This window comes from Pterocles gutturalis, unplaced genomic scaffold, assembly GCF_000699245.1.
Source record: "Pterocles gutturalis isolate BGI_N339 unplaced genomic scaffold, ASM69924v1 scaffold24873, whole genome shotgun sequence".
Taxonomy (NCBI): domain Eukaryota; kingdom Metazoa; phylum Chordata; class Aves; order Pterocliformes; family Pteroclidae; genus Pterocles; species Pterocles gutturalis.
The window spans coordinates 35,661-48,885 of NW_010121154.1; the positions used below are offsets into that span (position 1 = coordinate 35,661).

The following is a 13,225-nucleotide window of genomic DNA, read 5'->3' on the forward strand; positions in this document are numbered from 1 at the left end:
TGTCATGCTTGCTCACATGATATTAATATCAAACCAAGATAATTTACAAAGTTCTGTCTTATTGTTCCAAGGTTAATATATTTTTGTGTATTTCCAATCAAAAGAAATATATTAAAAGTAAGTATTTTGAGCTCACCTTCCCTGAGGATGGATTTTTAAAAATAATTAAGTGGGAAGACTGAGGTACTAATGAGACAGCTGCTTTTGGAAAGAAGCTTGTTGGAGATGATTTCAGATTGTACAGACGCAACAGTAGCCTCAAGCTAAAGTTCAAAGTGCACGTTTCAAGGGCAAATACTAATTTTAAAAAAGAATTGCATAAAAGTTGTTACACTTAAAACAAGTAGGGACTGAAGTAGAATGTGTTTATGCTCATGTAAGATAAAATGATCCCTTTGCTTTGTTTAAGGCAGTTTCCATATCCAAGGTAAAAACACGAGGAGGTTGTCTCCTGTCATGAGTAAAGGATGCTTTGTCAGCCTGAGTGTTTATCCCTGCACTCTCCTCTTATTCATACATTTTCCTCCTTTAATAAATTCCCTACAGGGCAAGATTGAACTAATTTGATCCAGAGCTGTCTTCCTTTATGTTCCTTTTAGGAATAAACTTTAAAATGCTGTAAAAATTCCCGACTTTTTAACATGCTTTCAGGAGGTGGATTTTACTTCAAATATTTAGGAAGATGATCTGCAATAGGTGTGTCATGTAGTTTAGAAACTCTGGAGTGGCCCTGTCGTTCTTGACATGTGGATAATCTCTTGATTCTCCCAATAGTCCTGTTAACTTCACTACTAGGAGAAAGGACTTTTTATTTTCTTGAACTTCACCCACTTCTTTTTATTTAGAGAAGAGATTAATGTAAAGTTTATTAAAATATAATTTGTCCATCAGTCTTTTCTCTCTGAATTTTGAAACCACTTAAACAAGAATGGGTTTTAATACAAAATTTTTTGCCCAGAGTAGAAGTCCAAAATCTTTGCTGTTTGCCCCTGGCTGCTAGACCTGCCCCTATTGCTCTCCCTTTCCAGCACCACCTGTAGTTGTGTGTTACTGTCTCAGTTTTCCATGCATCAGATGACCTGCTTATTACTGATGTAATATCAGTGTGCTTGTCATTTTACTTCCTTTAACGTACTTTAACAGATTGCCTTTTTTTTTTTTTTTTAATTATTATTATACAGGTGCCATGGACGGGGTATCAGGGTAGGTTTGCAGTTGACCCTCGAATCATTACTCATCAAGCAGCTATGGCATATAATATGAACCTGTTACAGGCACATGGGCGTGGGTCTCCTATACCTTATGGCCTGGGACATCACTCACCAGTTAGCATAGGACAGCAGCAGCAGCTTACGCATCAGGACAAGGAGCAACATGAACAAAGTCGAAATGGTTAGTTCCTGAAATTGCATTGCAAATTAGCCTTCTTTCTTTCTTTTTTTTTTTTTTTCTTTTTTTTTTCTTTTTTTTTTTTTTTGTGGGAGTTTGTATTTTAAATAGGGTATTGTGGAAAGGATTTTTTCTTTTTTTCTCTTAAGTGACACTGAGGGATCTACAGAGTTGGGGAAATCAGCTGTGATTTGCCATTGCAAATAGAATAACTAAGATATTGTGAGATTCAGAGGAGGAAGCAATCAAAGTTGGGGTGTGTATTTGTTGAGGGTATAATTGATCTGTCTCTGTTCTGCAGTTCAGTGGTAACTACTGCTGATGTTATTTGCAATTAAGTTGGAAGACCTAGTTAGAGATGATTAATGAATGAAGTGCAGAGACTAAAGGAAAAGTGTTACTTGGGTAAATTATATTAAATGTCTGTGATGCTGTAAATGCTATACTAATACATCTCAATTTTCCTGTGTCTGGAAAAAAAACCCCAAACAATAATTATGCTATTGAAACCAATTAATTACTTTCCTAAATATTTTTAGGTAAAAGTGAAAGCACTGCTGGACCTGAAATCACTAAAATTCGAACACCTGAGAAGAAAGCTGTGGAATCCAAGCAGGTGGGTTTGTCTTATTTGATGTGGGGTTTTTGGTTTTGTTTTTTAATAGTCTGTTAATTAATTTATTCATTACTGACATGGTTTTTTTGTTTGGGTTTTTTATGTGAATTTTCAGTGTTTTTTCATTCCCTTTTTCCAGGTTGACTTAGAAGCAAATTCTCAGAATAGAAGCCCAGAGTCACGTTCCAGTGTTGGTTATCCTAATGCTAAATTTCATCGCAAAGATAATCTTAACCCCAGGCAGCTGAATCTACATCTCACCCCGCCCCACTCCCAGTATGCAGTTCCCAACCGCCACTTCCAGCACCTGTCACAGATACCAAGGCAGCCATATCCTCTGCAACAGCAGCAAAACCTTTTAAGTCAACAACAAAACCATTTGCCTGAACAACAAAACCAAATGCCACCCCAGCAAAGCCAGGTAGTTCAGCAGCATAACCATTTGAATCAGCAGCCTCTACAAACTTCACAGCTTTCCCCTGCTTACCAGGCAGGGCCCAGCCAATCTTTTTTTAATAATCCAATTCCCCACCGACCACATTCTCCTGCTGTAGATGCTGTGATTTCAGAACAACACCCCCCACCTATGTTACAAGAAGTCAGTAATCCAATGAGGCCTATTGCACAGCACAACCCTGTTCTGCCAACCCACTTGAACAGCTTCATTGAAGAGAATCCACCAGGAGTGCCCTTAGGGGACACTTTAGGTAGGTGACTTTCCTTTATTTAAATTCAGAGTGTGCAATTATAAGGACATTGAAGTGAAAATGAAGGAGGTATTTACCTTTTCGGGCATTTTGCTCTGAACTGGGTCATTGTTGGGTTAGTTTCCATAAGTAATGTCATTGAGCATAATTTGCTGCTTGAGGCATGTTTGAATATTCAGCACTTTATTAGAAGATTCATGTTTGTATGATTTTCCATAGGATTTAAATAACCAGGTTATACACTGCAATGCAGTTAGTATATAATAGCCCCTGGAATATACTGTATAAAAAAATCTCTTTTTTCTGACATAAAGATCTTTAAAAAGGGACATTAGGTAATTTTTTTTTAAAATTATTTTTATAGATCGTATGCATGGAAATGTAGCTTTGGAAACAATAAGGCAGCAACAACAAGCCAGGTTACAGCAGTGGAATGAACATAATGCCTATCTCAGTCAAGGCACTATTCCATATCAACACCATCACCATCCTCATCTACCACATCTTCCTCAGCAACCAGTTGGATTGCATCAGCCGCAGCAAGTTAGGGCAAACTGGAAACTTGCCAGTAACACAGAAGATGAAACAGAGGCAACATATTCAAGGTATTTGTTTACTGAGTCATCAGAGCATGTATAAAATTGAGCAGTGGGCACCTATCTGTAATGCAGTGATCAAGTGCAAGACATGTAAAGGTATTGCTTTTTTGCTGCTGTTATTACGAAGGTTAAAATAGTTGGCAGGCTGACTTACAACTGTGCTTTGATTGTGCGTTATGCTTTATTCTGTTAGTATACTGGGCAGTAAAGCTGTAGTGGAAAAAATACTTTTATGGAGCTTTTCAGTGCTGTATTTATGAAATAAGGAATGGATAGAGAGTAACGACCTTGTGTTTATAAAAGAGGTGTCTGAGTGTAGTTAAGGCCTATTGAAGTTGTAAATTCTTCAAATTGAATTAGCAGTCTTAGATTTATGTACTTGAAAGGAAACAAACCAATCCCTTCCCAAACACTGCTCCCCAATAAAATCTAAACTTTTCCTCCTTTTCAAAAAGCCTTTGCTTTTAAAAGGAGATTTAAAAAAATGCATAGATTTGAGATGGAGCATTAGCAGACAAGAAAAGAAGCTGTTGAACATAAACAGGAAAATGATTCCACTGTTCGTCACCTTTAATCATTTATATTTTAAAGGCTGGATTTTCAAATTGCCTCTGTTTACTGTCATCTCCCACTATGCTTTATTTTCCATCTGGTTTGTTATAGCCGTGGTAAAGTCCCTAAATGCTCTCTTTTCTTACTCTGTGAAGTGCTGAATTGAATATTCTTGACCTTTTGAAGACGTTTGGAAGTATGTTGTGCAAGTGAGGGGAATCCCTGGTTCTTCTGTTTTTCGCCTTTTAAGGGGTTAAAATTTTTGTTAACTATGTGAAGTTTTTTACTTTGTGTAATAAAGCAGGAAATCCTGACCTTAGTTGTCTCGTAAGAGATAACAAAAAATTAATTCTTCTGACTGAAAAGGAAATCTCAAGAGTTATTAAAATTTTGAGATGATTCAGGTAGGTATTTCATCCAATTAATCCTCTTGTGCCTCATTTCTGATTGCTCACAGTCATTTCCTTTGAAGTTAGGGTCAGTAGGTGCCCAGATGAGTATATGTAAATTAAGTGTTTTGTTCTTTGAGTTTTCTCAACTTCAAAAAGTGTGGGATTGCAGCCAAACACTTTTTCTTGATACATTTATTCTGTCAATACAGATTCCAGGATTTGCTCAGAGAACTGTCACACCGTGATCAAAGTGAAAGTCGGGACTTAGCTGAAATGCCACCCCCTCAGTCGAGACTGTTGCAATACCGACAAGTTCAGCCCAGAAGCCCACCAGCACTCCCTTCTCCTTCCTGCAACTCTAACCACAGCGGTCACTTTCCTAACTTCACTGAAAACAACAGAGACATTGAAATACCCAATAACCCAGCATTTCAGCAGCATTTACCCCAAATATACAATCCTCCTTTCTCAATGCCATCTGAACATATAACCCCATCTCCCTTGAAATACCTGCAACCTGATGGATCATGGACTTACGCTAACCTACAGCAGAATCACCTTATGGGGCAGGGCTTTCATTACGGTATACCTCCATTGCCCCATAGGTCGCAACAAAACCCTTTTATACAAATACAGAATCATCAGCACGCAGTCGGTCAGGAGCCATTTCATCCACTCACATCTCGAGCAGTATCTGCTTCTTCGCTCCACAGCTTAGAAGAGGTAGGCATTTTTTTCGGTGCGTGTATTGTCATGTCATTTTAATATCAATTTATATTCTGAAGTCGTCATGAATGCAAAATACTTCATGTATTAAAAGCTCACACTGGGAATTTCTGTGGTTTAAAAGTTTTCTCTATGGCTTCGTTGATCACGCTGTGCATGTTCATGGTTCCCGTCACTGCAGGTATAAGGTTTCCTCTACAAAATGGGAGGTCTTGGCTTTTTTTAATGGTACTCAGAGTTTTCTTGGAATCATTGGTCAATTATCTGCGTGTCATTTATCTGGAGTGCAAATTAACAGCAGCCCAGGTGCAAATCTCATGAAACAACTCTCTGCAAAGTCAGCTTGAATCAGCCCGCCAGTTGGCTCAGTGTCGTACTGTGAATATGGTCGAGTTCCTTCTCATACTAACTCGAGACCAGAGCAGGACTTGTTTTAACATGGAACAAATTTAATGATTTAATGAATCCCACCTGGCCTGAGCTAATTCTGTGTAAAGCCATCCTGTGTATGCTGGGGGCTCAGCGTGTTGGAAATCAGTGCAGAGATATCCATCCAGCTGTGCTACGTGAATCTGGGTCCAGCACAAGCCCTGCCACATCAGAGCTCACTCTATCCCTCGATCTTTTTTTGTTCTGGACTCTAAGGGTGTGTTATGGGATGCAGACTATGCAAGCACATACAACTAGGACAGGTCATGTTTTGAACAGCAGTTTTTAATCCCTGTTGGAATCTGGAGTGCTAAGGAGTGTGTGATATGTAAGCCAGGTTGTATTTCAGGAATGTCAGAATTAATATTCTCAGATAATCTTGCACTGACTGCATGTAATCCAATATTTGTACATAAAGTGGCTTGTTGTGTGATATATTTCTGTCAAGGTTTTTTACAGCAGCTAGGGGTTTCCCTGCTCATCACTATCCCACATAATACATATTTAATTGTCTTTTGAATTCTGAAAATAGAAAATATTTAGTTTATGTGGCCGAGCAAAATAACTAAAATTGAATTCCAGTGCATTTTACAAATTTCTGTCTTATACAGATCCAGAGAGGTTAATGGAGTCCTCAGGCCCAGCTAGAGCTGTAGTAAGGTTTGGTTTTGCAGCATGTAGAAATTCTATGTCTCGGTCCATTAAACCGTACCACCTTGTATAAAATCTAATACTTTGTGACAACAGTTAATGCTGTCAGTACAGCGGGCCATAGGAACAATGGCTTTTCAGCAGTAATAAACTGATAAATATTCCTGCAGAGTTTGTGACAGCTCCTGCTATCTGAAGGGAAATAGAGTGAGCCTTTATGTAATTAGTGCAAATTCGGTTTAGTTCTTATTTCTTCTTCCTTTCAAAATATGTGACAGAAATGCCAAATGCAGTAAAAGTGTTACAAGACAGAGACTTGCATGTAAAGTTTCCAACACTGCTGGTTCAGCTGATAGGCGGGACTGAGCACACAGAGAAATCAAAATGCAGGTTTTAGGTGTATTTTTAACAGAGATCTCTCTCATAAAGCAGGTGTCGGGAGATGTCATGACTTTTGGTATCCTTACTAAACTGTTTTCTCAATCACTGTTTATAAAACTCTTCATTGACTTGATACTTGAAAGATTTTTTTATGTGTTTAGTCAAACCAGCTTTGAGCTGCGTATCAAAGGAGATAGTTCAGTTCTTCTGTCTGGTCCTGTACGTGCAAGTGTCCACAACTCTGATTGCTTACCAAACTTCCCATTAAGCTCAATAAAAAGTATACTTTTTTGGGTGTGATTCAGGCAGTAACTTCTGAATTCTGTCTTTTTGTTGTTGAAGAATATCCTCAAGAGAGTAGAGTGACAGGATATCTTAAGTGCTCTTCCCCTGATGGATCATAATAGTGTGGCAGCTATAACAAGTTATTACAATTTTCTTTCATGCACTCTTTTTTCCCTGTCTTTTTTTTTTTTTTGTGGATGATATGATAACAATATTGGGGCATTACAAGAAGTTATTTGGTGTTTATTTAGCTAATTTTTCATGACATTTCATTAGGATGTTTATTTTTTGCCTTTACCAAGATAGATCTACTTCTGTGACTTCTGTTATTTGTGCTTTGGTTAGTACAGCGCAGAAGGAAACAATTACTGTGTTTATTTTTTAAAAACAAACTATAATACAGCAAGCTCGCTTTGAGTCTTTCAAAAGTTTAGAGTGTTGTTAAATCTGAACTCCTGAAGCCACCAGGTCAATTAATGGCGCTCCTGCCATTTTCATCTACACGATTTACAGGGTTTATGGAAGCAAGTAATTCCTGTGGTTTCAGATAAAATTCTCTGCATTATTTCTCCTGAGGGCACACACTTCTCCAGAGCACTTGTTTTGTGTGTACATACACAAAATCCAGTATACAAATATATCATGCTTCTCTAAGTCCTGGTGTAAGTCACTCATTTGTCCTTGGGAAACTAAAAGCCTTTTTTTTTTCCTCTTTACGTTGTAATTGGACATTTTCTCTTGTAGCTTTCTGTGCTTCCTCTGCTTCCTTTGTAAATGCTGGGTATCTTCCTCCTCACCGTATGATACATCTCCCGCGTAGGAGTGTGAGATGTAAGGGTTGGTAAGAATTCAGGAATCTCAGCTGAAGCTCTTTGTGCTTCCTTTGAAATTCTGTGGCTGTTTTGTGGATTAAATACATTATCGATGACAATGTAAAACTTGAAATGTATTAGATTTTTTTCCTAAATGCGAAGGACTTTTTTTTTTTTTCACAAGACATGGCATAGCAACAAACTGAATGGAAAAATGGCATTTGATGCATGCAGTTGAATAAAAGGAGCAAAAGACCTTTTGTTTTGTTTTTTTTTTCGTTCACAGTATGAACCAAGAGGACCAGGCAGGCCGTTGTACCAAAGAAGAATTTCCTCTAGTTCAGTCCAGGCTTGTTCTGAAGAATTAAGCACTCCTCAAGACAGTCTTGGTCAGTGTAAAGAGCTTCAGGACCACAATAACCAGTCATCTTTCAACTATTCATCACCTGAGTTGTGGGTAAACTCCTCCTCATCTGCCCCATACCCAAACATTCCATGCAACGGAGCCAACAGAGCCGTTCCACCCCGGGAGTTGTTAGGTAGGTACAGGCTTGGTCTTTGCTTCTCTGCCTCTCTCTCTGCTCCATTGAGTAGACACCTTAGGCTGGAGAGAGCAAATATAAATGAAAGAGTTGGTTGTTTTTGTTGTTTTTTCCTCTTCACAAAACATTTTCTGCTATCTCTTCAAATCCTCAAACTCATTTAAGCAACGATTTTTGAAGTATTCATTGTTTTAGTAGTTAAAGGTTTGCCTAGAGTAATCCTATTTTCATTTGCTATTTTGTTAAACTTCTGGTACATTGCTGATGTCAAAAGAAGAATACTGTTGAGTATTCTTCATCTACAAAAGGAAATACTGCTCCTTAGACTTCTCACAAAAGTTCCTGGTAAACCCACATATTCTCCTCCAGTGGTTTCAAGTGCAATGGAATTTTTGCTAAAAGGAGCTAAGGTAACTCATGGGAGTTACTTGCAAGATAGATTATTTGTTTCCAGAATCAGTGATATTTCTTGTTGATATTACCGTCTGGGGGAGAAACTACATAAACTGAATTAGTAATCGCAGTGTATTTCCTAGTAAATTCTAGTACTTCATCAAAGTAATGATGAAGTTTAAACTCTCAGCGTGGAAGAACCACACTGGAACCTGGCTTCCCTGGTGGTAGTAGCAGTGCTGATTGATTTAGGAGAGAGAAACTAAATTAACTTTTCAGTGATTAAAAAAAGCTGCAAGTAGAGAGTCAGAGCAGTGCAGCTATTCTTCTCTTCTCCATATTTTTAATGTTTGTCAAGAATGAAATTACCAGAATAGTACAGTTTCTTCTGCATTACTTTGCTTTAAGGATCTCCAATGATAATTAAAAAAAAAATAATAAAAATATGAACAATCTTCCAGTGTTAAAAACAATAATGTGAAAAATTATTTCTAAACTGGCTTTATTGCCCTTAAGAGATCTAATTGCTTGTGGTCAATTTTTATAAACCTAAAACGTGTAATTTCATAATATAGTAATTGTGAAGTAGAAACATGCGGTGTAGACCGATGAAAGAAAGCTGTTTATATCAGTGACGGCATTTAAGTCTTCAGTTCCTAATGTGCATTTTCATTTCCAAAGTGTGAAAATATTATTTTACAAAACCATATTTATGGCAGCATCTTTTGTGCTAAGTTCAAAGCTTCAAGCTCAGGGCACCTCCTTCGATCTGTTTCCATTTTTCCCACAAATCAGGGAGCTGAATGTATGATATTATGTGTCACCAAGAGTGGCATCCCTCCCTGAAGCTGCTCTCTAGACTCTCTGGTTATCCGATAGGAGCTCAGGAATCCTGGCAAGACTGTGTTGGGATCAGCTGATACCACATTTCCTTGCTTTAGTGTAAAGATTGAGAAGAGGTTTGTGAGTAGAATCCTCAGAGGAAATGTGTGTACGTACAAAGTACCATATCTATACATTTACTGTCAATAAATCCTCAATGAAAGGGGCAAGTTCTGACTAGTGTCTGAATTTGCGATGAAAATATTTTTTACTGTAGTTAGGCATGGTTTCTGTTCTGTAAATATATGTAAATGCGACATTGCCCTGTATCTAATGGCTCGTGCAAGCAAACCTCCAGTTGTATGGCTGCTGTGCTTTCCTGCATATACCGCTCGCTGGCTGCGATGGTCGTATTTAAAGCCCAGATGTGTTTTACCGTGCTAAGGGGTAATGACCTGTAACTACAGCGTTTCTGGCTACTAGTGATTTCTATCCATGAAATAAAAATCCATGAGAATGAGATGCTATGAACTAGTTCTGAGCCTATATTTGTTGCCCAGGAGTGAGCAATCCTGACAGCAGACCGTGCCAGGGCTTATATTTCCTGTACACAGGAATGGCTGCGGCACAAGGATCGGGCTGTATCAGTGGGGATTCACGGAGTGCAAGGAGAGCTGCTGGGAATTGCTCCGTGCTCTAACATGAAGGCACTTTCCAAAACTGCAGTTTGAGAGCTTGATTTGCATTGCTTTTTCTCTTGATAGAAAGAAAATTATTTAAGTTCTTATTCAATATGTTTATTTAATATTTTTTCTTCTGTTAGACACCTCTTTTCACCTCCAGCCCTGCTTGTCATGACTTGTCTTCTTGAGCGCTACGGTTATTTTTGGTAGCTCTTTTTGCTTGTGTTCTGAGGTTTTTTTTGAATCATAGCAACCCAAGCGACACTGTCTTGCTTATGTTCTTTCCATATTCATTCTTCTCAGGATTGGGTTGGTTTGGGGTTTGGTGGGGTTTCTTTTTTTTTTTTTGACACAAAAGCCTGTGTGTGATCCTTCCAGTGAGAAACTTAACTATATACTTATGTTTTTCTACTTTTGTACTCATTTGTTAGTACATTTTGGTATGTGCACTTTAAAAATACCATTATACATTTAGAGATTGAAATAATTGGAGAATACATCTGTTTCTCAACTCCTAGGCTATTTTAGATAGAACGTGTACCTGCATTTCAGGGTAGAGTTTCTCTAGCTATGTAAGGCAGCAGAATTCTCCAGACAAAAGTAAGATACCTCATTAGGATTCGGGAAATTCACTTGAAAGCAGTTTTATACCTATGGTTTAAAGCCCCGTTTTTTTCTGATGGTTCCAGGAGTTGTTAAATGAGGAGCCAGAACATATCAATTAGCAGGAATACATTCCGACTAAAATACCAATAATTAGTTGGTTGGCATTCAGGACTCTGAATTGCTGTTTGAGAATGAATTATATATGGTGCTGTAAATTTTAATTTCAGCCCATTAAGCTATAAAGCAAGAAGAATGAAATAGTCTTTGTGCTGTCTCAGAGGATAAAGTGGTTAAATTAGAGTATATCCCATTCCGAAGCAGCCTACCTTCGGTGCCTCTGCTAAACCCGCCCGTGCCCAATGGCAGGTTCAGCGTTATGAACTCTGTCCGTGCCCGCGCGTGGAGAATATGGTTAATGATATCAGTCCTCCTGGCATTGCTGACAAGGATAATGCAAGATCCAGGAGTTAGAAATGAAGGTAGATAATGATGAAATTTCCTAGGACCACAAGTGACTAAACACAGAAAATAGTTTCAGTCCCCCAGAGCCCTTGCTTTGGGGTTACTATAGACAGATCTCCCAAGTCAGAGCTCTTCACTTACACAAACTCTGATTGCTCCTTTTGCAGCTCCACCGAAGACGGTCAAGCCCCCAGAAGAACACCTGAAGGCCGAGAACATCCAGCTCTCCAATTCCTTCAACTACAGCGTGCTACAACACCTCGGCCAGTTCCCACCTCTCATGCCCAACAAGCAGATCGTGGAGTCGAACAGCAACAGCCAGCAGAACGCTGGTGGGAGCAAGCCTGTCATGTCCTACGCAAGTGCTCTGCGGGCTCCGCCAAAGCCCAAACCTCCTCCTGAGCAGACAAAAAAGAATAGCGACCCTTTGTCTTTGTTTCAGGAACTTAGCCTAGGTAGTTCATCAGGTAGCAATGGCTTTTACTCCTATTTTAAATAATCAGATTATTTTTTTTAGAGAGAATTTAATTTTTATTTGTGTCAGTAGATCTAAGATAGTTGGGGCTTCACCTGTAGTTGCAAATATTCCCTTTGTTTATATTAGTAAATATATCCTCACTTAATTGCTTTGCTGCTAGACTTGCAACTAATTTTTTTTTTAATTATATTCCATTATTTTGCATTTTTTGATGTGGGTCGGTTTTTTGGAAGCTTTTATGTAGGAAAACACACACACGTTATTTTTTAATTTGTGTAATGTTAATGATATGTTGCATTAAACTAGCAGCTGAGAGGTTACCTGTACAATTTTAAAAAAGGAAAAAAAAAAGGAAAAAAGAAAAAAATAATAAAAAAAGTTTGTCTAAATTGTATTTAAGAAGATTGTAAGTAGCATTTACATTTATTCAATAACATTAGCATACTATGCTGGGTTTCTGTACCAGAAATGGCCAGTTAATGTAAAAATGTATGTTATTTCTGCTTAAATTCATTTAATTTTTTTTTTTTTTAAATAAAGGTGCAGCATCTTCTAAATACTTTCAGTTTTATCAGCTTTTTTGTGAAGGGATGCTGCATTCTCAGACTTTTATAGTTTTAGATTCTGTATGATGTGGTATTGTATTTTCCATCCACTGTAGGGTAAAGGCATTCTTTGCAGACACCTATGCCATTGTTTGGAAACATTCAGATAAAAAGTATTGGTATACTTTAAAAAAAAGAATAAAAAAACCCAAAAAAAACCCCAACAAAAAAAAAAGAAAAACACAAACAAAAAAACTCTACATTTTATTTTTGGACAAGCTAGTAATATAAGCTTGTTTGAAAAGTTAATTTGATAGGTTTTTTAAATGAATCATGAAGCTGAAAATAAATTTTTAGGTATGTTGGTGCTTAGTAGATTTAATAACTATTTTAAAAAAAATGCGTGAATTTAGTAAAATACTTTTTTTGTTTGTTTGTTTATTTTTTCCACTATGCATGTGTAAATGTTTGTATTCTGGCTTTTTCCTCCCCTCCTTCTCCAGTGGTATAAAGAATTGTGCCGCTTTAATTTTTTTTTTTTTTTTCCGGTAAAACTTTTGGTACATTATTTGATGTTTACATTAAAATGTGACATTATACAAGGAAATTCAGATATTTTGCTAACTGTTTTGTTTGAGGAACATCATTAAAGAAGAGATTTAATGTTTGTCAAAACTGTATCCAAATTAATCTAAATCTTTTGGGGATAAGAATGGTTACCAGGTTATTTATCTATATGAATTCTGCTGAGTTCCCCACAAACCTGGCCCTTCAGGAATACAAACTAAAAAAAAAAAAATAAAAAAAATTATGGGATATTTAAAAATTAAAGAAACAAGTGTGAATGAAAGCTCAGCAGATAAATTGTCCATAAAGATTTCTGGTCTTGCGCACTGTTCGTACTTTGGCGGCTGGGGAGGCAGAGAGGGCTGTTTGTGTAGTTTCTCCAGATAAGTAGTTTTTCTTTTACACTTGAAATAACTTTAAATATTTTCCAGGGACTGAGCTGGGTGTAGTTGCAGTATTCCTCCACTTATTACATACAAGAATTCCAATTTTAGAGCTGTGTGGGGTGATTTCAGATTTTTCCAGCTGTCCATGGGACACCTGAGTAACGAGCAGTGGCTGCTGCTGTATTCAATCAGATTTTTGCTC

At 37.6% G+C, this 13,225-nt stretch overlaps 1 protein-coding gene across 1 annotated transcript in view; it reads left to right on the forward strand.

The window, feature by feature from the left end:
- The window catches only part of HELZ (helicase with zinc finger), a gene marked incomplete at its 5' end in the record, with an annotated part of 45,680 nt that extends 32,929 nt beyond the window's left edge, over positions 1-12,751 (forward strand). The window contains 7 exons of the mRNA XM_010077159.1: positions 1,182-1,392; positions 1,929-2,005; positions 2,145-2,712; positions 3,077-3,317; positions 4,465-4,978; positions 7,826-8,078; positions 11,215-12,751. Coding sequence (XP_010075461.1) covers positions 1,182-1,392; positions 1,929-2,005; positions 2,145-2,712; positions 3,077-3,317; positions 4,465-4,978; positions 7,826-8,078; positions 11,215-11,546 — 2,196 coding nt within the window. The remainder of the gene's footprint in view (positions 1-1,181; positions 1,393-1,928; positions 2,006-2,144; positions 2,713-3,076; positions 3,318-4,464; positions 4,979-7,825; positions 8,079-11,214) is intronic.
- Positions 12,752-13,225: the final 474 nt, after the last annotated feature.